This window comes from Zalophus californianus, chromosome 16 (genome assembly GCF_009762305.2).
Source record: "Zalophus californianus isolate mZalCal1 chromosome 16, mZalCal1.pri.v2, whole genome shotgun sequence".
Taxonomy (NCBI): domain Eukaryota; kingdom Metazoa; phylum Chordata; class Mammalia; order Carnivora; family Otariidae; genus Zalophus; species Zalophus californianus.
The window spans coordinates 56,426,830-56,449,056 of NC_045610.1; the positions used below are offsets into that span (position 1 = coordinate 56,426,830).

At 57.2% G+C, this 22,227-nt stretch overlaps 1 protein-coding gene across 3 annotated transcripts; it reads right to left on the reverse strand.

Annotated features, from left to right (window-relative positions):
* Window positions 1-773: 773 nt before the first annotated feature.
* Window positions 774-19,402, reverse strand: HID1 (HID1 domain containing). 3 transcript variants are annotated; one of them, XM_027568257.2, is made up of 19 exons: window positions 19,192-19,402; window positions 13,459-13,608; window positions 12,773-12,943; window positions 12,081-12,191; window positions 11,369-11,475; window positions 10,985-11,101; window positions 9,122-9,344; window positions 8,864-8,920; window positions 7,909-8,049; window positions 7,642-7,732; window positions 7,301-7,452; window positions 7,116-7,194; window positions 5,346-5,510; window positions 3,934-4,161; window positions 3,515-3,621; window positions 2,923-3,003; window positions 2,238-2,329; window positions 1,901-2,059; window positions 774-1,661 (listed from the first exon to the last, which is right to left on the reverse strand). In XM_027568257.2, exons 1-19 carry the CDS (start codon window positions 19,255-19,257, stop codon window positions 1,598-1,600), a joined length of 2,361 nt encoding a protein of 786 aa, XP_027424058.1. In that variant the 5' UTR covers window positions 19,258-19,402; the 3' UTR covers window positions 774-1,597. The 3 variants fall into 3 exon arrangements, with proteins under 3 accessions (XP_027424058.1, XP_027424057.1, XP_027424059.1); XM_027568256.2 differs by having other exon boundaries at window positions 12,078-12,191; XM_027568258.2 differs by lacking the exon at window positions 2,923-3,003 and having other exon boundaries at window positions 12,078-12,191.
* Between the last annotated feature and the right edge of the window lie 2,825 nt (window positions 19,403-22,227).

Consider the following 22,227-nt stretch of genomic DNA (forward strand, 5'->3'; position numbering starts at 1 on the left):
ACATTTGTTCCCAGGGACAGAGCTGTCACTCCAAGTATGGTGGGAAGGGACAGTCTTCCTGGTGAGGGCTGGGACAGTCTGTTTCTGAGCCAGGAGGGGTCTAAAACAGTTCTTCCCTTGTCTGACTCATGGGAGGAGGTGAGGAGAGGGGCTGGGGCTCTCACACGCCCCCACCCCTCACTAGCACGATTCTCTCTGGAACAGAGCCCCAGGTGACTTTCTGCAGCTGGCTTAGCACAGGGACTGCAGCCTCTGGCTGTCTAGTCTCCATGCCTGCTGTATCCTTGGAGCTATCGGGTAGAGAGGGCAGGGACTGACAGCCCATCCATCTCCCTGAGCCCAGTGCAAACAGTGGGCTGTGCCCCGGGTGAGGACCCGGGTGCGGCTCAGGCGGGGCAGCCCAGTCTTCGCATGCCTCTGGGCCCCTCCCCATGAAGCCGGGCACTGGCAAGCCCCAGGGACCCCCAGTACTGTTTCGGTGGCTTCCTGGGGCCAGTAGAGCCCCCTCAGGGGCCTTCTAGAAGGCTGGGAGGCCAGCCTCTCTCCTCTCCTGCATGGGCTCTTTCTCTGGATGGCCATATCCCAGCGGGCCACACCCTGGGTGAGAGAGTACAATCCTCCATTTTCCCACCCAAGAAAATGACAAGTGCTGGTTCCTGGGCCAATGCTGAGGGCCCTCTGAGGACTGATTCTGGGAAGCAGAGGCCCCAGCTCCCCTGAAGACAAGAGCCATGACCCCAGCCCCTCCCCTCCAAGCACAAAGAGCCAGGACGTGGAGAGGGTGGTTTATTGTGTAAAGAGGCTGATTGTACAGAGCAAAGATTGTAAGGACACAGGTAGGGTGAGGGAGACCCAGAGGCCAGAGCTGGAGGATGGAGGGGGGCACCCTGCCCCCTCTGGCCCCCAGTCATCCAGGCAGCGAGGATTGAACAGCTCCCTCCCCACTCTTCTTCCCCCTCCCCAATACTGGATAACAGGGAGTCAGGCTATATCCATTGACCAGGAAGAACACAGCAGGAGACCCTCAACACCCGGCCCCAAACCCCTAAAATGCATGAGGTCTCCCAGTCTGGCTTCTGCAGTCTACCAGCCCCCCAGTCTCCTTCTCAAGCAGCCTGGCCACCCCCCTTCCTCCTTCGGGCCCTGGCAGCAAGCTGGGCCTGGACGAGGTGGTTTCAGGCTAGGAGGCATGGAAGGCCCCCCCCGCCCCGCCCCTGCCCAGGTGCCTCAAGGGACAGCCCACAGCTCCCTTGTGGGGCAAGGCATGAGGGCTCAGTGACCTGGTGGCCTCTGGGGATGATAGGCAGCAGAGAAACGGGTCTTGAGGGAGAGCCAGAGTGAGGTGGAGGCTCTGGCCAGGGCCTGCAGTGCTGGAGACGGGAGACTCCTGTGAGTCCAGCCCTCAGGGGGGGTGATCAGTACCTGGCCCCATCATCCCAGCCACCAGGGGCCTTTAGGGCCTGCCACCCAGGACTCAGCCCCTCTGCCAGCCCCGGTTGGTTGTGGTAATTTAAAGCCTAGAGCAGTGGGTCAGGGGAGCATCAGGGGACCAGGACCCCCACCCTTCCCGGTCCCATCCCCCAGTAGGCTTCCATCCTCACACCCGCTGGATCTCAAACAGCTTCACATCCGTGTCGTACCAGACAGGTGGGTCCACATTCCTGTGGAGGGAGCGGGCTGTCATGTGAGTGCTGGGAGACCTTGCAGAAAAGACTGGGGAGGAGCTAGAAGGTCATCCAACCCAAACCCCTTCCACCCTGATGTCCCACCCCAAGCAGTGGGTGTCTACCCTCTAGACAAGACCATCCTGGCTGACGATGTTGACATGAACCCCACTACCACGGTGGGACCCAGAGCTGAGGCCCCCCTGGGCAGACCCTCAGGGGAACACCAGACCCACCTCAGATAGATGACCCCCCACATGTAGGTGCGGAACCACATCGCCGTGCCCGAGTTGGCCTGGTACTTGCGGATCAGGATGGGGTGGGGCACAGGGAGCAGCCCCACCAGGGTGCCATGCTGCAGGAACCTCAGGATCTCTGACTCATCTGTCAGGCCCCTGCCAGGAAGAGGGGGTGGTTTCCCATGTGCTCACATGGGAAAATCCACTCTGAAAGTCAAGGGGAGCATGGGCCCCATGCTCCCAGCCACATCCCACCCAAGCCAGGGCTTGCCCCGCCTCAGAGCCCACCTGCCACTCCTGCCTGCCACCCCCATCCCCCCACCCCCGGGCTCACTTGTCAATGCAGATCTTTTCCACCTGGGGAACCAGCACTTGGAGCAGCCTCATGATGGTCTGCAGCGGCAGCTTTGACTTCCAAGAGAGAACCTGAGGGAGAGACCGGGGTTCCTGGGGCTGGGAAAGCAGCCCCCACGGGCAATAGGATAGGCCTGACCCCTGACCCAGAACCACAGGCTCCCCCAGGCAGGAAGTGTCCCTGCTCACCACAGCAAGGGCCTGGCACAGGGCAGTGCCCACGAACAGTAACTGTTATTCATGGTAAGAGCCTCTCACTGAGCATACGCTACGTGCCAAAAACTATTCCCTTGGAGCCTCACAATGGCTTGATCAAGTAGGATGTTTATCCCAAGGGAAGTGCAATCAGTAGTGATCACAAGACACACAGAAGGGAGTGGACAAGCGACTTGGGGAAAGAAGCTGGAAAGAAAAGCTTAGTAAGAGAGCTAGCACTGTGGGGCGGCTGAAGCTCAACCCTGCAGCAGAACTTTGGGACAGTGTAGACAGGGGAAGCCACCGGCCCAGAGCGGCCAAGGTCACCCAGCCGGAAGGAGTGACCCAGAGCCTGGTTCCCAGGCTGGTTTTTGGATTTGGACACATTCCCATCCAAGCCTTAACTGAGCTGTTCCTACGCCAGGCGCCCCTGTCTGCACCCACTCAGAGCCATCTGCCCAAACCCTCACCCATTCCGATGTTGGGTTCCACTGCCCACTGGCTGACACGCTGGACAGTCGCCGCTGCTCCCGCCACGCCTGGTCGGGCTCCTGGTCCCAGAGAAGGGATGGGAGTGGGGGTGGAAGGAGTGGGCACAGAGTGGGGGTGGAGGGCAGAGGAGCAGCCCTTCTTCCCAGTCCCTCCCATAGTCTGGAATCCAGGAGGCAATGAGGCCTCTCTCCTGGCTCATGTTGGTGGGGGGCTCACTCCCAACAGAGGGGACAGCCCGGCCCAGCACCCTTTGCCCTGGGCCCCAGGCCCTGCCCAACACAGCCCAGCCCGACGACAGGTTTAGGGCCAGGGGCTGACTGGGCTGGTCGGGTAAAGGCCAGCTCAGCTGAGATAAGGCTGATGGATGAGGAGTCTGAAGGCCAAGGGCTTAAGCCTGGGACTAGTAAACAAGGGAGAGGTCTGTGAAAGCAGCCCCCTGGATGTCCTGGGCACAGGGCTCCTGCCCTCTGCTGCAGGTGACCCCAGCTGTGCTGGCCCAGCCCAGCCACGGAGGCCAGGGAGAAAGGGAAGTCCCAACATCACCCCACTGCGGGAGTCCCCAAAGCCCACCTCCGTGGCCGGGCTGCTATCTGCTGAGCTCTGCTGGGACGTGGGCTCCAGGGATCGCAAGGTGCCATCCTCTGACACCTGGGACTTCTCTGTCAGCTTGTCAATGCCTGGGGGTGGGGGGTGGGTGGGTGTGAGGACACCTGCCAAAGGGCCCCTCTGAGAAAGCATCCGCACTGGACCCCACGAGGGCCCCCTCTTCCCTCCACCCACTTCAGCATGCTATGCCTGATCCCCCCAATCCTGCCCCTACCCAGCACCAAGCTAACCTTTCTGGGCCTCCCAATACCCCCTCCCCATCCCCTCAGCTTCCCAATTCAGCCCATGCCCTCTGCCAGAGATGGGATAACATCCCAGAGACCCTGCCCATCCCCGAACCATGCTGGCACCCACACCCGCCCCTGCCACTTGCCAGGCCAGACCTGGGGTGGCCACCAGGCTGGTCTTGAGAGTGCCAGGCTCAGCGGGGGCAGCAGGGTGGGAGCCCTCCATAGAGGCGCCCTCCTGTGAGCCAGTTCGGGACAAGGGCTCAGGTGCCCGCCGACGCCTTTGCAAGGCCTTGTGGATAGCAGGGGGGTCGGTGGGCAGGTTGGCCAGCTGGTGGAAGACGCTGCGTTTTCGGATGATGGCGTAGACCAGGTTGGAGTTGCCTGTAGGGAGGGAGCATGCCACACGTCAGGGAGGCCCCCTTGCCTCTTTCTCCACCTGGGCAGGTTTCTGGGAGGGGGAGTTTAGAGGACAGGAGGGTGTCTAACCCCAGGGGTAGGAGATGGTACAGGGCACCCAAGAGAGAAGGCTAGAGAAGGGCGGCACCTGGCGGCATGTGCAGCTATGGTTACACCAGGGTGTTACATCGCTGGAGAGAAGCTTCTGGGCCGAGCTCCCCCGGTGCTGCTCCCCAGTACCTTCCAGACCCCCTCGCAACCCAGCCCACTAAGGGGCAACACTGGCAAAGTGGGGCAGGCCCAGCATGTCAGAGTCCACACCAAGCCAGCTTTTCTTTACTTTGACTGTGTCCCTGAGCCAGGCCACCAGGGAGGACAGACGACATGGCCCGTGCCCCGCGCTGACTTCCCTCGGCTCTGGGCCTTCAAGGCCCCATCCAGCAATCTGGTCCTGCCTCTGGCCACACTGTCCTGCTCCCAGTTCAACATCTCCCCCCAGGGCCTTTGCATATGTTGCACCCCCGCCACCATACAATGCTTTCTCTGCCCCACCCCACCTCCATTCATCCCTCACAGATCAGTGGAAATATTATTTATTTTGGAAATAATAGTAACTGCTAATATCTAAGTCACCAGACACTGTGCTAAATGCTTTTTGGGGGCGATTACTTAATCCTCCCAACACCCTCAGACGTGAGGACTCCACCACTGTTGGTATAACTATCTTCCAGCCGAAAACACTAACGCTCAGAGAGGTTATGTGCCCATAGTCACGGAGTTACCAAGTGGCAAGACCCTCACTACACCAGGCAGTGTGGCATTGACAACACGCATCAGGGTCCTACCTCTCTGAGCTTCCCTTTCATCAGATTTAAGGTGACTTGTCTGTCTGGGTGACCATCTGTTTAAAGCCTCTCTCTGTGTCTTAATCCCCAGGTGTGAGCTGCACGGGCAAGGAGCATTCCGCTTTGTTCTCCCCTGCGTCCCCTGCACCCAGCACTGGCTTGGGTATGTAGCAGATGCTCAATAAATACATGTTGAACAAACGGGGTTGTGGGGGGCAATGCAGAGGGTTCCGCCCTCCTTAGACGGACGGGAAGGTGTCCTTGCACACGACCCGTCCTGATTCCGCCCCTGAGGCCAGACCAGGGCTCGGGCTGCCACCTCACCATCGAACTGGTACTGGATGATGTTGTTGAAGGCCTCCAGGAGGAAGAAGACCAGGTGGTGGTTCTGGGCAGCAGAGAAGAGGAACCAGGTGGTGGAGAAGGCCTCCAGCAGGTGCAGCAGCTTATTGGCAGCCACCATGGATAAGCTCTTGAGGTAGGGGGACACTGCAGGGGAGGAGCCAGCTCACTCCTGGGCACCCCCCCCACCCACCCAGCCATCCCTGCACACCCTCGACTTGTGCAGGACACCATGCTCCCGCTGCCAAACCCTCCCTGCCCCGTGCCTGTAACATCCCCCACAAAGCCCAGAACACCAAACCCTCAGAGGCTGAGGCCACACGGGCCATGCTCTGCAGAGCTCAGCGAGGCCATGTGGGCCCCACCCTTGTCCCTCTACCATGTGGACAGCCGAACCGTTTACTGAGCTACTCACACACAGCATCTTGCCCACTCCTCCCCACACTTCTGAAAGGGGGGGCCGGGTGCAGAGGGAACCAGCCCCATTTCAAAGACTAGGAAACTGAGACTCAGACAGGTTTATAAACTTGCCCAGAGTTCCCAGTTATAAAATGACTGGGCAGGTTTGGCTCAGGTCATGATCCTGGAGTCCCGGGATGGAGTCCCGCATCGGGCTCCCCGCTCAGCGGGGAGTCTGCTTCTCCCCCTAACCCTCCCCCCTCTCAGGTACTCTCTCTCTCTCTCTCTCATTCTCACTCTCTCAAATAAATAAATAAATCTTTAAAAAAAAATGACTGGGCAGGGAGACAAACTCCGGATCTTTAAGTCTTTCTGGAATATCAAACTGGGATCACAATACTCCACACATAATCAGAAACTTATTTTTTGGCAGAGCCTGAGAGAGGGAACCCGAGATGAGACATGTGTGGACGGCCTGAAGTCTCAAAGGGATCCGTGCGCTTCCTTGTCTCACGTCTCCCTCCCTGCCCAGGCTGGGGCAGAGACAGCAGCTTTCCTGCTCAAAAATGCATTCTCAGAGCCAGCTACACTTAACCAGTGCTCAGTTAAAATGTGTGAGTCGGACCCAGCAAGCAAACCAGGAAGGGAAGGCAGGGTTCTGGCCCCAGAGCTCACAGCGCAGCTAGAGCTCTGTCCCACCAACTCTGGAGTCCGAACCACTCCCACCCAGGGCTGTCCTCTCCAAAAGATGGCCATGCTGAAGTCATCCTGCCTCAGCCCACGGCCACCCGCTTTGCTGGGCCCAGCACGCCAGCCAGCACGAGCCCCTCCCCTCGGAGGCAGCTGTCCCCAGTCCTCGCTGGAGGGTAGGGCACCTCCTGGCACCCTGAGACCATGCCGTCCAAACCCACGCTGCCCAATGCAGCAGCCACGAGCCACCTGTGGCCATCCAACGCTTGAAACATAGCTAGTTCTAGCTGAGATGTGCTGCATGTGTGAAACACAAGATTTTGAAGTCTGGGTGTGAAAAAGAATGTAAAATACCCAAATAATTTTTAAAGGGGGGTTATATGTTGATATGATGGTATTTTGGATAGTGTGGATTACAGAAAATGTATTATAAAATTACTGTCACCTCTTTCTCTTTCTCTTCCTTCCTTCCTTCCTTCCCTCCTACCCTTCTTCCTTCCTTCCTTCCTTAATATGCCTCAAAAATTGACCAGTACATATGTGGCTGCCATCATATTGCTATTGGACTGGGCAGGTTTGAACCAGGGAGGCGCGGCCTATCAGCCTGTGGCCTGGCGCCACCTGGTGGTGAGCACGGGGAAGGCGGGCTCCCTGCACCCCTACCGTTGACCACGATGGTGAGCAGGCAATCGAAGAGGGGCTGCAGCCGCTGGTGACCGCTGGTGATGATCTTGTGGAATACCTGTGCCGGGAGGCAGAGGGGTGGCCATGGGGTCCCCTCCACCTCCAGACTCAGCCAAAAGGACGTCCACCATGCCCCCATGTCCTGGATGAGGGAGCCCCCTCACCACAATGAGCAGGTCTGCGTGGGTACCGGTGAAGACCGGGATGTCCATGGGCACGCGCACCGAGTAGGGCTTGTTCAGCCGCACCCCAAAGTTCCGCTCCCCACTCAGAAGCAACAGGATGAAGACTCCAATGTGCATCAGGCCCACCCGAGCTGCAGCATGGGGTACGGGAGAAGTCACCACACGGGGTAGGCACGGGAAGAAGGAGTGCAGGGCAGGGACCCATCTCAGAAGCACTGGAAGAAGCCCTTCCTGGGAGGTCAGAGACCTGAGCCTGAGCCCCTGGGGACCCGCCCCTCTACAAGGAAGCCCCCAGGATCTTACGCCCACCCCAGCCTTACAATGATCCGCTCGGGCATCATTGAGGAAGTAGAGGATGGGGACCAGGATGTCCAGCACATCACTGCTCTTGAGCACGAAGAAGAGGAATTTCTGGAGGGAGGGAATGAACAGGTGGGCAGGGTCAGAGCGGAGACACCTCTGCCCCACCCTCTCCCCATCCCGGGAGTCTCCCCAGATGCTGCCCCCATCCCTAGGCTATCCAGAGTAGCCGCTCCCCACCTCAGGGCACGCCACTGCCTGCCAGGCTGGGCCTGAGGCCAGCCCACCTTATTGAAGTCACAGAGCTTCCAGAAGAGGACCAGCAGCTCCTGGTGGAACTGGATCTTCTTGGTGGAGTTGGGCAGGTAGGTCTGGAGCAGGGGGTTGGAGAGCAGCCGGGCTATGCCCTTGAGGATGAACTGGAAGTCCTGAGTGGGAGACAGCAGGGATCTGTCCAGTCCAGCTCCCTCACAAATGCCTCCTCTCTCCCCCAGAGCCTGGTCCCACCTCTAGAGCCTGAAAGGCCCAGATTCTGTCATCAACAGCTGTCCTGTGGCAGGCCCCTCAGGAAGCTGAGTCCAGGGTGGGTCTGGAGAGAACCCCTGCCCCTTCCCCAGCCACAGGTTCCCCCGTCCCTGAGCAAGGCTGCTCCTAGCGACTCCCCACACCCACACCCTGAACCGGCCCCTGCCTATCTGGACTCCGTGTGGACGGTTGGCATCCCCCTACCCCTCCCCATCACGCTGTCACACCAGAGATGCACTCTACTATTCTCAAAGAGCTGTCACTTACTAAGTACCTGCTACAAGTAATCCTCCCAAGAAGGCGAGGAAGCACTTACTGTCCCCACGTTACAGCAGCAGAAGTCAGAGCTCTGGGAGCACAAGAACCTCCCCCAAGGTCACAAGACACACAACCTCAGGTCTGCCTGGCCTTTGAGTCCACTGTCCTTCCCCCCTCCAAAACCTGATATCAGAGCCACCTCCTCCTGGAAGACTGCCCAGTTATCCCTACCCAGGTGAGGCCATCAGCCCTTTTCTGCATCTCAAAACCCTCGAAGTCCTGCCATCATTATTTCACTTGGGGTGGCCAAGTCCACGGGGACCATGGTTCCTTCCTGGAGGGGTCAGGACTCCCCTTTACCCCATCTCATCTCGATCCCCTCACCCCCCTGCAAGGCCGTAACCATTGTGGTGGGTGGGCACTGAGAAGCCACTGGAGCAAAAACAGTGTTCCACTCACCTCCTCACGATGGATGCGGGACAGGTAGTTCACAAACAGGTTCTCGGGTCCTGGAGGCTGCCGAGAGTGGAGCCTGGGATAAGCAGGTGGCTCCACCCCTTGCCCCTACCTTGGGCCTAGGTCGTGGCAGCAGAGCCCCCTCAGACATCCCCAGGCTCACCATGAGGTGCCCACTGGGTACCCCTTGCCCAGCTCTGCTAAAGAGAGTGCCCAGAGCCTGGCAGGGCCAGCTGCCCTCCCCGCCACTCCCATCCTTACGTCCGTGTCGTCCATGGCAGTGCCTGTGGTGGTGCCGTCCACTGTGGGGCTGGTGCTGGTGGCACTGTCATGGTCCAAGGTGACAATGAGCACCTGGGCAGCCTCCTCCACCAGGGGCTCCCGATAGTCGGAGAAGAGCAGGTGGTTGTAGGGGATCCCGTAGCCCACAGGGTCATAGGCACACACGGTGTTGAGGAGGGAGGTAAACAGGGGGAGGGCGTGTCTGCGGTAGAAGAGGAACAAGGCTGTGGAGACCGCCCGGCCAGCCTCCGTCCACCCCCCCAGGTGGCCACATGGCAGGGCCCATCGAGCCACCCCTTCACTCGACAAGTGTTTCAGCGCTAGCCCCAGGCTGGGAGCCAGAGAGCAGAACCAGGCTCATCCCTTCCTGAGGAAAAGAGACCTCTCCTTGTCCTGACCTGCATCCGGGACCCAGGCCAAGGGCAGAGGAATTTATACCAAGAGTGGGGCGGCCAGTTATGTGGGAAATCATGTTCACACCCCTTAGATTTTCCCCCAACAGCTAAAGCCTATTAAAAAAATTAAGACTATGTTTAGTGCAGTTTTAGGTTCACAGCAAAACCACGAGGAAGGAACAGAGAGATTCCCCCGTGCCCCTCCGCCCCCACCCATGCACAGCCTCCCCCGCTACTGACATCCCACAGCGGAGTGGCTCATGTGTTATCATCAACAGACCTACATGGACCCACCTCAAAGCCCATAATTTACATTAGGGTCCATTCGTGGTGCTGCACAATCTAACGACATGTCCCTCAGATCTGAGGGAAGTGGGCTTCCCCTCAGGGAGCAGAGCACGTGCTCGATCACCCAGTTCCCAGGCCACAGACTGATACCATTCAGAGATCTGTAAGACCTCAGGGTTCAAGCTCCTTATCCGACAGGCGAGGAAACTGAGACCCAGAGAGGTTACGTGAGTGGCAAAGCATGGCCACTTGCCCGATAATGCTGGTAAGAAAAAAACAAAAATCTCTGGCCAGCTTTGGACTGTGACGGGTGGAGGGGGTCACCTGGCTTGCCTTCTCTTCTGGGGGAGGAAGAAAAAAGTTGGGCAGAAGGCCAGCAAAACCTGAAGGATAAGGCATGCCATGTGGGAATGAGAGTCTGGAAGGAAGAAGGTGAGCCATGACCCTCAGGGGTGCTCTCCGGTGCTTCTTGCACAGCCTTGCGCGCAGCTGGAGCTCCCGTAGCTGCTTTACGCCCTCAGTGCCCCCATGGGACACCCCCACGGCCCAGGAGCACCCCCGTGTGGGCCAGGCTTCCCCACCCTTCAGGGTGTTCATTACGCCCTCTCCCCAGTCACTCTCTATACTGCACTACCCCATACAAGCCACTTGTAGTGGCTGAGGGCTTAAAACGTGGCTGGTCTGAATTGAGATGTGTTGTGACTGTAAACTACACAACGAGATTTTGAACACTTTGCCTGAAAAGGGAATGTAAAACATCTCAGTAATGTTGCATCTCAAATACATGTTAAATACTACTATTAGATGTATATTGGGTTAAACGAAATATTAAAATTGATTTCACCCGGTTTTTTTTTTTTTTTACTTTTTTCACGTCACCACTAGAAATGTTCAACTTATGTTGACATCAGCATTGTGGTTTGCATTATATTTCTACTGGACAGCACAGCTCTGGATGGAGGACCCAGGACCCAGGCAACAAGGCCCCCCAGTGGGACATTGGATCGCGCGGGTGAAATGTGCGGCTGATAAGTTACAAGTCATCGCCACCAGGGGGAAGCACCTACCCTCAACTAAGACTCCAGGCTGGCGCGCCGCCTCTGCTCGGGGCTGCCCGGGGAAAGGAGGAGAATGGAAAGGTGGGCCAAGGGCCCCTCACCTGTTCTCTGTGGAACAGAAGAACTGCACCCACGGGTTGGTGCCACCACCGTCCGGAGCTGGGGGCAGGTACATGGCCTCAGAGAAGCACGTCAGCAGCAGCTTCAACAGCTCCATCCTTGGGGGGGCGGGTTATGGCAGGGGGTTCAGTACCTGAAGATCTCCATTCTTCTCTAGGAGGGCATGTCCACCCTGCCCCGCCCCGCCCCAGCTCAAGCCCATGAAAAGAAATGACCCCATTTTATCCCTCTCAGGCTGCTGTGGGGTCACAAGTGGACAGGGTCTCCTTGAAAGACCCCACGCACGGTTCCCTCTCTGAGCTGGGGAGTGGGGGGCAGGCCTGGAGTCCAGCTAACTGTGGGCTCTGGGTCTAAGCAAAACTCACCGGTTCACGTCATGGATGTAGTTGGGCTGGGGGGAGTGAGCAAAGCCCACGCCAGCCTCCCAGATGTATTCACAGCTGTCCAGGGAGTGGACGTCCTCCGCCGAGTCCTGGGGACATGGTTTGGGAGTGGTCAGGCTTGGGGTGGCCAACCCAAGTCCCCCACTGTTGTCCCTGGGAGCAGAAACCCTCATATTCTCCTAAAGACAGACCCTCAAAATGCCCCAGGTGATAATGCACAAGGGAAGAAATTAATGTTCTCAACCTCTTGAAAGCTAATTTTTCTTCTCTGTTTTTTTTTACTTGCTCAGTCCAGCTTGAGGCAAGGAGAGAGAGATAGGGAGGGAGGGGAATGGAACTGGGTGCACCTGGTGGTGCTTGGGGATTGGGGGGGCAGGGAACACTAAAGGTCGAGTCCATGGGCCCACAGGAAGTGAGCAGGCCAGACCTCCTGTGTCCAAGCCCCACACGCCCATCCACTGCCCAGGCGAGGACAATGGGTGCTTGTGCCCAGACGCCCGGATACAGGGGGCAGGGCCAGGCACCAGCTGGCTCCTCTCCAGTTGTGCCGGTCACCGGCCCCTCCCCAGACCTGCCCAGCTACAGAGCAGCCCCTCCCCCGGCGGGGTCCTGCCCAAGGGAACTTCAACCAGCCCCAGCCCAGGACCAGAGCGCTCCCCTGCCTAGGGGTGGGAGACTGGGGGGCTCTCACCACAGTGCTCCTTCGGTGGCTCTGGACAGTGAAATCTGGACAGAAGAGGAGGTCGGCAACGGCCAGCAGCAGGGACTCAGCGAGGGGCCGGGCATTCTCATCATCACCCTCTCCCTGCTCAGGATACAGCACACAGGCCGCCTCAGTGGTCGCTGGCCGAGGAGATGGGGCCCCAGGACTTGGGGGTTGGAAGGGGTTTGGATCTGGGCCCAGGCAGGCACCCATGGGCAGAGGGATGAAGGAAGAGACCGAAGGAAAAGGAAGGAAGATTCCCAACCACCCCAAACCTCCTAAGGCGGAAGGGGGCAGGAAGAGGAGTGGGGCTGGGACCCAGGAAGAAACCTCCCCCCTGACTGGAAGGAGCCAGGCCAGGACCCGAAAACTCTAGAGCCTCGGCCCTGCTGGGAATCCCTGGGGTCCTGCCCTCGGCCAGTTGCCTAGAGATAAACCAGGGAGGGAAAGGGCAGGCAGGGAGAGTGCCCAGCAGCCCTGCCCCCATGTCTGCCCGGCAGAAGGGGCAGACATCCGTGTGGGAGATGACCCCCTGCCTCGGCAGCAACCCCCACTCCCCTTCCCCTGCACTTCCCAAACCCCACAAGAGATTTGGAGGAACGTGATGGGCCCTGAATGGGTTGTCTCCCTGTCACCACATCACCTCCCACCTCCCACCCGGCCCCACAGCCAGGCCCACAGACCCCTGCTCGCCCTGCCCCGGGCACTGTGGACCAGAAGAAGCCCCTCCAGTCAGGGTCCTCAAAGATGTAGGGCAGCACGCGGGTGAGAAGCCGGCTGCAGTTCAGGACAATCTGCTTCTCCTTCTCCGAATGGCAGCCGCTCTCGGCTCCCTGCACCAGCTTCTCCACAGCCTGTGGGGACGGGCAGAGGGGCACGCTAGACGGGTGGGGCATGGGGGCCTTGCGCTTAAGGTCAGGATGGGCACCCCAGGCTTCAGAGGGGGAGAGGCAGACAGGGCCATCCAGCCCAGGGGGGACGGGAAGTGGGTCAGAGAGCAGCCTAGAGCATCACCGGAGAGCCCAGCCCAAAGCTCACTGGCTGAGACCTCACTAAGTGACCACCTGTCAGAGCCTGTTTCCTCATCTGTAAAACGGTGACATTAACAGGACCCACCACACAGGGTGAGCTGAACGAGCTGATGTGTGGACGCCTTCACAGAAAGTGGCTGCCAGGATCCCCTCCCCGCAGAGCCCAGCCAGTGGGGAGACGTGGGTACAGCCTCGAGACTGCCCAGACCTGGACAGGGGGGACGTCGTGGGGGCCTGCTCTCTGGGTCCACAGGGCTGGGCCAGCTTCAGCCTCCCCGGGAGGGTGGGGAACAGCTCGGCAGGGAGTGGCAGCGAGGGGCAGAGCACCTTAAGCTCACCTTGTAGCATAGAGTGGCCAGATTGGAGGGTGACTCCTCCCGCACGGCCCGGATCTCTGCTGCTGGTACCAACGCGAAGACATCCTGCACTGAGGTGGCCGTGTCTGCCCAGAACTGGTCCCAAAAGGCATCATCGGTGGCTTCCACAGGCTGGGGGGGGGGGGTTGCGGTTTGGTGTGTCCAGAGTTGTTATATAATCTCTTGCCAACAGGCCCACAGTTTGCCCAGTCTATAGACAAAGGAGCCCCAAAAGGGAAGCCATGGCCCCCCTATTCCATCTCTACTGGTGCCCAGGGGCCCTCCCATGGGAGGAGGGGAGAGGGAGAACATCCTTCAGCCATTGTGAGCCCCTGCTGGTACAGGCAGGCTGGAGACACTTGGCACAGATGTCAGAGGTCAGCCAACCACTGAGTTCGGCAGCCAAAGCCTAACTCAGTCCCCGAGGGACAGGGTAACTCACCGTCCTCCTCTGGTTGGGCCTCCCTACCTGGGGACCTCCCCAGACCATGCTGCTAGGTCAAGTGCTGGGGGCCAGACCCAGACTGTGCCCCTCCCCAAAGGAAGAAGACAGGGGATATGTGCTCATTTCACCTAAGCCCAGCCTCACTGTCCCCACCTCACCCCAGCTTCTACCCTCTTCCTGCACACCCAACAGATGCCAAGTCTAAAGAAAAGAAGCCAACCTCCACGGCTCTCTGTCTGCACCCGCTCCTCCCAGTACCCACTGCTAGTGTCGCTGTTCAGGCCACTCTTGCCAGGGCCCCACCTCCAAGTTTACGTCCTCAACCCTGCCTGCACACCGCCTCCAGCCCATGTTCAAGGCACAGCACCAAAGGCACTGTTCCCTCTACAAAGACCTTTGGGGGTCCCTGCTGCCTGCAGGATTGGGCCAGACCATCAGCCAAGATCTTACCTAACATACCTACATGCATGCACACGTGTGCGCACACGTATGCACACATACACACTGCCCGTGGGCGCGCACACACCTGTATTTGCTATCCCTACAACACAACACTGTCACATGCAGTGTTCGGCATGCCCTCTTCCCCGCGTGCCCACCCTTCTAATCCCAAAGTCCCACCAGTCCTATGGAGGCCATACGCTGTAAGCACACTTGTGCCTTTTGAATCCTGTGGGCAGTCGCATAGGGAACCAATCTGAATCGTAAGCTCCACTTCTAGAAATCCTTCCTAAGGAAATGATCAGAGATGTGCACATATAAGGAGGTTCGCTGATGTGTTATCGTTGATAATAGCGAGAAGTTGGAATGAACCTAAATAACCAACAAGCAGGAAACACTCAAAAAGGAAGGCCCTTTTGGGTGCCTGGGTGGCTCAGCTGGTTAAGCGACTGCCTTTGGCTCAGGTCATGATCCTGGAGTCCCGGGATCGAGACCCGCATCGGGCTCCCTGCTCGGCAGGGAGTCTGCTTCTCCCTCTGACCCTCCCCCCTCTCATGTGCTTTCTCTCTCTCATTCTCTCTTTCTCTCTCAAATAAATAAATAAAATCTTTAAAAAAAAAAAAGTTAAGGCCCTTCCGTAGAATAGAACCAACCACCAGGGCCATGTTGCCAAAGACTATTAATGAATGAAAAACGCTCATGGTACAACCCTGTGTGAAAAAGATAAGATATAACACTAACTACAGGATGGTCACACTCTTTGCTAAATTATATAATAAAAACCTAGACGAAAATGATAGAATGCTCATAGCGATTCTCTCTCTGGATGGTTATTTTTTTACTTATATTTTTCTGCGAGCATGCATATTTACTATTTTTTCCTTTTGAATAGTTGCCTGCTGAGAGGCCAGGGTGCCCAAGGCACTCTTCCAAACAGCAGCTCCTGCAAGAGACCCCAGTTGCTCCACCATCCTGGCCTCCTCCCTTCCCTGAAAGGGTCGATACAGGCCCCGCTACCACACAAATCCACATACAGTGTGCTTGACTCTGACCATCAGAAAAAAAATATACATCTCGTTTAAAAATAACTCTGTTCTGGGGCGCCTGGGTGGCTCAGTCGGTTAAGCGTCTGCCTTCGGCTCAGGTCATGATCCCAGGGTCCCGGCATCGAGCCCCGCATCGAACCCCGCATCGGGCTCCTTGCTCAGCGGGAAGCCTGCTTCTCCCTCTCCCTCTGCCTGCCGTTCCCCCAGCTTGTGCTCTCTCACTCTCTCTCTGTCAAATAAATAAATAAAATCTTTTAAAAAATAATAACTCTGTTCACTGAAGCCCCTTCTTCCCAGAATTCTCCCAGAGCTCTGGACCAACAGGTTTGCGCCCACCTTGGAACCCTGTCCCTCACCCTCAGTCACCCATCATTGGCCCTGACTCCAGGGGTCTCAATGCACTTGCCTCGAGGTCCCATGAGCCCACCGGCCCTTCTTCCCTGACCCTGCAGTCGGGGCAGATGGCAGATGCTCAGCCAATATTTGTTCAGGGAAAGGTTGTCATTCGTCCTAGAGATCCCTTCAACCCAGTCACAGGGCATGCCTGAGCACCAGTGGGGCTGTACAAACTCAGGGCTGGGTTTGAAAGTGTCGCCGAAGTCCGGGTGTAACCTTGCCCACTCCGCAAGCAATGCCCCCCCTTCAAGCTACAGGGCAGCAAGTGGCCGTGGCCCCCAGGACAGGCCTGGTACCAGGGCCTGCTCAGCCCCAGAACTGGTAGAGCAAGTTGTTAGGGGAGAAGAACAAAGGCCAAAGGAGGGGCCTAGGGCTAGGGTTTTCTAGCCTCAACCAAGGCAGCCCTCTGACAGTCCCTGGGGTCAAGGGGCACCACCCGCCAGTGTGGGGGGCCAGGGCTGGTGTGGGGAAGGACATCCTAGAAAACCTGTGAGCGCCTCCGGAAAGTTCCCCGTCTCTGACACTTTCCCCCCCTTTCCCGGTAGCCACTACCCCCTTAAAGGGGCAGAAACTCATCTGAGCACCAGTGGACTTGGCCTCTGGCTTAGTTCATCAGGCAAGTGTCACCTGGGGACTGAATTCCAAACGAGGGGAGAGACTTAAAAGGAGAATTAGGAGGCCCCCAGCTAGCCCAGCCAAGAAGCAGGCTGAGTCCCAGCCCTCCAGCTCCCACTGTGGCCTGGGCGCTTCAGCTTGGTGCCCATCACCTGGCTATACCAGGCTGGCCTGATGCTCCAAGGTGTTGGCTGGGGTCACTGGAGCCCCTCGGGCTTCTGAGGGGAGAAACATGGCTCAACTCCTGTCCCAGTTCCCCGAGCTGGGCCCCACACAACCCAAGGAAGCTTCTAAAATCCAAGCCAGTTTGTTTGAAAAGAGTATTTTTGCCACAGACGGGAAGGCCCATGCTGCCAGGGCATAGGGACTGAGCCACCCTGGTGGGAAAACAGATATTCTTACCCCACCTTTGCTAGCACCTGCTCAGGCCAGACCCCCCACCAGCTTGGGAGCCCAGCTGCAACATCTGAACTTTCTGGGGGTTGAGGGGGAGCAAAGGACCATAAGTGCTCTAGCCTGCTAAGGGTGACCTGTTCGGGAGGACGGTGTCTCCACAGCATTCACACGCACATACATGTGCACACATGTACACATGGACCCACCAGGTCTCCCCCTGCCTATGGCAGAGAGTCTCCAAAAAGGCAGATCTAAGAGAGGGTCCCACCCACCCCAGGAAAGGTCCGGGTAACACAGCCAAAACTACTAAGCCTCAGGACCAGGGTCAGGCCTAGCCCAGGGCAGGAAGAAAACAGGATGCAGGACAGGAAGGCAGGGAAGGCGCAGTGGCGAAAGCCCAGCAGCGGCAGCTCACACCCAGGCCATAGGAAAAGGTTCTGGGTCGGCTTGTGTACTGCCCAGAACAAACATCTGTGTTCGTGGCAGAGCCTCTAAGGGTCTGAGACTGGAGGACACCCTGTGGACAGTTCGCCTGAATCTCCTTGGAGACACTGAGTGGCAAGGTCTGGAACGACCATCTGGGATCTGGTCTTCACTCCTCTGCTGCCCAAGCCAGGTCACTACACAGGACAGGAGGCTTTGGGGTCTTTCCCCCCAGCCAGCCCAGGTCCCTTCCCACTATAGGGCCCCTGTGGTCTCTGGAGGGAGATCCAGCCTGGTATCTGGTTCCAGTGTTGACCCAAGCCAACTCCCTGTCCTCAGCTGGGAAACGGAACAGCACCATCTCAGTCAGCTCCATAACAGGGCTGCAGCCAGGGAAAGCTGGAGACACACCGTATTTTGGGGAGAGGGCCAGCGCAGGTAGGAATCTAGTCCACCCAGATCCTTTGGGACCCGACTGAGCTCGTCCTGCTGGCCTGGCAAAGGACCCTGCCAGCTGAGCCAACAGCCCATAGTTCATTCCTCCAACAACGTGTTTCCTTCCCCAGGTAGGTAAACATGGGAGCCTCCCTCCTGCCTCTCCCTGTGGCCCCACATTGAGGGGCTGGCCCACCTGCTGCCCACAGACCTAGAAGCCCCATCCCAAAAAAGCCAAGTACTAGAACTAACCAGGAGCCATTAGGGAGGTGGCAAGAAGCAAAGTCTGGTTTCTATCAAATGCCTCTTAGCTGGGACTAGACTCTCCAGAGGCCCTGGGCATTTGCCAGGCACCTGACCTTTCTCTTGTGGGAACGAGAGAGTGTAGGACCAGAGGTCTGGCCTCTGGAGCTGTGATCACCTGGCTGTGGGAGGACGGATCCCTCAATCCCACTCTAACTGCCAAGAGCAAGAGAGAGCCCTGGGGGTAAGGGTAAGAGGAAAGTCCCAGATGGCAGCAGGTCCTGACTCCCTTGAAAGTGGGGGACCTGGGGAGTCAGGGCTGGGCATCTCTATGGCCAGAGCAGCCTGGTTCTGGGGTAAGGACAGAAGGGGTAGGCAGGGAAGGAGCTGGGTCCTGTGTGTTGGGGGCAAGAAGGTGGCCTCTGTGCCACTTGTGAACTCAGGGGGAGTGTACTGGTTGAAAGACACCCCCAGGCCCCACATCAGCCATTCAAAGACAACCTGGAGGGTTCTCAGCCCTGACTCAGGGAACAGAGGGTACCTGAAAACACAGCCATCCCCACTGCCGGGCCTCAGAGGAGGAGCCCCATAGAGTGGTGGTCCCCAGGTGGGAAACGACTCCACGGGCCTGGGAACAGGTCCCTTTGCTAGGCTGCAGCGCTGCTCGCCACTCTTTGCATGTTCTCAGGAAGACCTGGGCCTTCCCTGGCTGTGGGCATCGACCTGGGCCCAGCGAGGCCGCTGCCACCGCGCACCAGCTGTTTCCCCGACCCGGTAGGCGCCGGCCCGGCTTTGTTTGCATTGAATCAGCCGGGTCTGTGCGTCCAGGAATCGCGGGCACCGAGGGGTAGGGAGGGGAGCAAGGAGGCGGACGGGTGGGTGGGGGCGGGAGTGGGGGTGAAGCTGAAGATGCGGGGCTGGAGGGGCTGGAGCGGGGGGGGGAGAGGTGGGGGGAGGCGGCGGGACAGGTGGCGGACAGCGGCGATGCTGGCTCAGGGAGTAGGCACACGTCAGCCTAAGGTGGCAGCAGCGGCTGCGGGTAGAGGGATATTTCCGGGAGAGGAGGCTGGGGGTGAGGGGCTAGGGTTAGGGGATGAAGCCCTGGGGTACAGGACAACGGGTCCCGCTCCGGCCCTGGCTTCAGCGTCACCTTGCAGGCCAGTCGGTCCCCCATCTCCTCACGAGCCAAGTTCGCGCAGCCCCCCCGCCCCGCCGCCGGCCCTGCCCAGCCCCCAGCCCGGCAGGTGGGTGGGGAGGCCGGGGCCCCAGTCGCACCTGCGTCTTGGTGGTGAGCTGGATCACCGCCTTTCGGAAATTCAGCTTAGAGTCGGCCGACCCCATAGCGCTTGAGCCCGCTCTGGCCGGGCTCCGGCCCCGACTCCCGCCCCGGCCCCGGCTCGGGATCCAGCTCCAGCTCCGCGGCCCCCGCTGCTCTCGCAGAAGAGGAGCCGCGGACCCCGCCTGCCGGCCAGGCGTCGGCCCCGCCCCCGCTGGGCTCCGCCCTCACGTGGCTCCGCCCCCGCACCTGCCGCGCCCCGCACCGCCCACTCCAGGCGCTGGGAGTCGGCCCCTGGGATCCGCTACGGCAGCAAGCCGGGCGTCCTTCTCAGCCCAACCCCGTGCCTCCGCGCCCTCTCTTCTGCGTCGGAGTGCTGTTCCCCGTTACATCTCTCCCATTTCCACTCAGCCCCCAGGGCCCGCAACCCTCCCAGCCTCCCGTTCCCCGCCCCCATCCCCACCATTGGTCCCCACGCCACTCTGGGCCCACACTTTCTCAGCCAGCCCTCTCCCTCGGAGTTTCTTCCTTGTCAATCCCTGTCCTCCCGGTTCCTTTTTTTTCCCCCCTGAGCATCTGCTTTCTTGGTTCCCTTTTATTGACCTGTCAAACCCACATCACCAGACAGCCCCGCTGTTTTTTTCCAGCCACAAGCCCCAGGCTCCAGGAAAGCAGCTCCCTGTGGTCCGATGAGAGTGGGAGGTCCCTCTGGGTCCCACAACTCCTTTCTGGCCAACTACCTTCCCTGAGAATCCGTTTAAGTCCATCTATTTCAACAAATGTGTTGCAGGACTGATATTTACTAACACTGTGTCAAGGACAGGGGCCTAGGGGTCTTAAGTCACAAGGCCTGCCCTTGATGAGCCATTAGTTTGGGAAAGAAACAAGGAAAGAATTAACCGTGTTTCAGCTGAGTAAGTCTTTATAGAAGGAAATTAATAGTAATGATGATGATATGAGGACAATATCTCTAGCCCAACAAAAATCTACCTCTGAGGTAAGTACTATCCCATTTTACAGCAGGGGAAACGGAAGTTCAAGGCAGTTACGTTACTTGCCCAGAGTCACACAACTACTAAAGAACAAAACCAAAAAGGCAAATCCAACTCTGGCTCCAAAAGCCGCTGCACTTTCACGATATCATCTTGCATACTATGTCTGGAAGCTTCTGGCAATCCTAGACACTTCAAAAGAAAGTGGCATTTAGCTTAAATAGGAAATCCACAGGTGAAAAGTGAGGGATGCACCATCTCTCCAGTGAAAGGGTGGTAGGAAGGCAGGGTGGGACAGGCATGGAGACAGGGAACAGGGGGGCAGGGATGTTGCCCTGTCACTGAAGGAGTAGACTACACAGGATAGTTCTGTCCTTGCTCCGGAGGTGGGTTTTCCCTGCCCTGGATGAAATCCTGGGCAGGCTTCATGGCTTTTCTAATCGCTCCAAGAAAACGAATAATGTCTTTATTTGGCATTAAAAAATAATAATAAAATCCAGTCCCCTCTACAAATCGCCCAACCTAAGTCCAGGCCAGAGAGACATTAAAAATTCAGAATTTTAGTCATCAGGGAAATGCAAATTGAAACCATAATGTGATAATTATTACATACCTATTAGAATGGGTTAAAAAAAAACACAACAATACCAAATACTGGTGAGGATGGGGAGCATTTATATTTTCTTATAAAGTTAAATATACAATTCCCACATATCTCAATAATCCCAGTCATGGTATTTATCCAGGAAAAATGAAGGCATCTAACCATACAAAAAGCCTATGTAATGCTTATGGCAATTTCATTTGTAATCACCAAAGTGTGGAAACTACCCAAATGTCCATCATCTAGTGAATAAACAGATTGGGGTTCACCCATACAATGGGACTAGTATTTAGTGACAAAAAAGAACAAGCTACTGATACAAGCAGCAACAATGTGGATGAATCTCAAAAGCACAGTGCCAGACACAGAAGGCAGCGTACTGTATTATATCATTTATGTGACATTCTGGAAAAGACAAAACAGTGGAACAGAAAACAAGTGGTGGCCTTGGGCTGGGGGTAGGATGAGAGACTGACTATGAAAAGTTATGAGGAAACTTTTTGGGGTGATAAAAACAGTCTTTGCTATGATTGTGGTGGTGGTTTCATAACTGTATCATGTTTTGTTTTGTGTTTTTTTTTAAGATTTTTATCTATTTATTTGACAGAGAGACACAGCGAGAGAGGGAACACAAGCAGGGGGAGTGGGAGAGGGAGAAGCAGGCCTCCCACTGAGCAGGGGGCCCGATGCGGGGCTCGATGCGGGGCTCGATCCCAGGACCCTGGGATCATGACCTGAGCCAAAGGCAGATGCTTAACGACTGAGCCACCCAGGCGCCCCATGACTATATCATGTTTGTTGAAATTCATATAACTATACACCTAAGAGGGGTGAATTTTATGGTATGCAAACTATACCTCAATAATTTTGCCTTTAAAAGGACAAAAACCAAGAGCAGGTGCTAACTGGTCATTTCGAGAGAGTAATTGTGAGCCCTTTGGCCTGCGCAGCACTCAGAGCCATTTCAGGGATTTGCAACCAGGAACTCCAAGTGGCACCGAGATATTACTGGTCATCCATGGACCTTGCTCTTCCCATCAGCTTTCATGGGATGGATTTAAATGAGTCCATTTATCTTCATCCAACCTCAGAAGGTCTTCTCCCATTCACTGGGCATTATGCTCCTCAGGAAGTCTTAGCGTCCATCTCCAGGAAATCTTACAAGGTCCCTGGGCACTCTTGCCCCCATAGGATGGGAAAAATATTAATATCGTCTTAAGGAATGTGACTGCTAATACATCTAGGAAATGGAAAAATACCCGTTTATCCCCACCACCTGTTTATTGTCTCCAAGTGAAACTTAACATCCTCCCTGATCCCACCAACGATTGTTTTTTAAATGCTGCTGGTTATTGTTTAGTGCTTACTGAAGTGTATACAGGGAAGATGGCCTAATGACTGGACTTTGCTCTAAAATACTGCAGCAAAGGGGAGCCTGG

What these genes read in the sequence shown, in the direction of transcription:
- HID1 (XM_027568256.2), bottom strand. Translation starts at nt 19,257, where the DNA reads ATGGGGTCGGCCGACTCTAAGCTGAATTTCCGAAAGGCGGTGATCCAG. An exon ending in TGGCCACTCTATGCTACAAG is followed by an intron (nt 12,944 to 13,458) that starts GTGAGCTTAAGG and finishes CCGTCCCCACAG; the next exon opens with GCTGTGGAGAAGCTGGTGCA. An exon ending in TGATGCCCGAGCGGATCATT is followed by an intron (nt 7,453 to 7,641) that starts GTAAGGCTGGGG and finishes CCCATGCTGCAG; the next exon opens with CTCGGGTGGGCCTGATGCAC.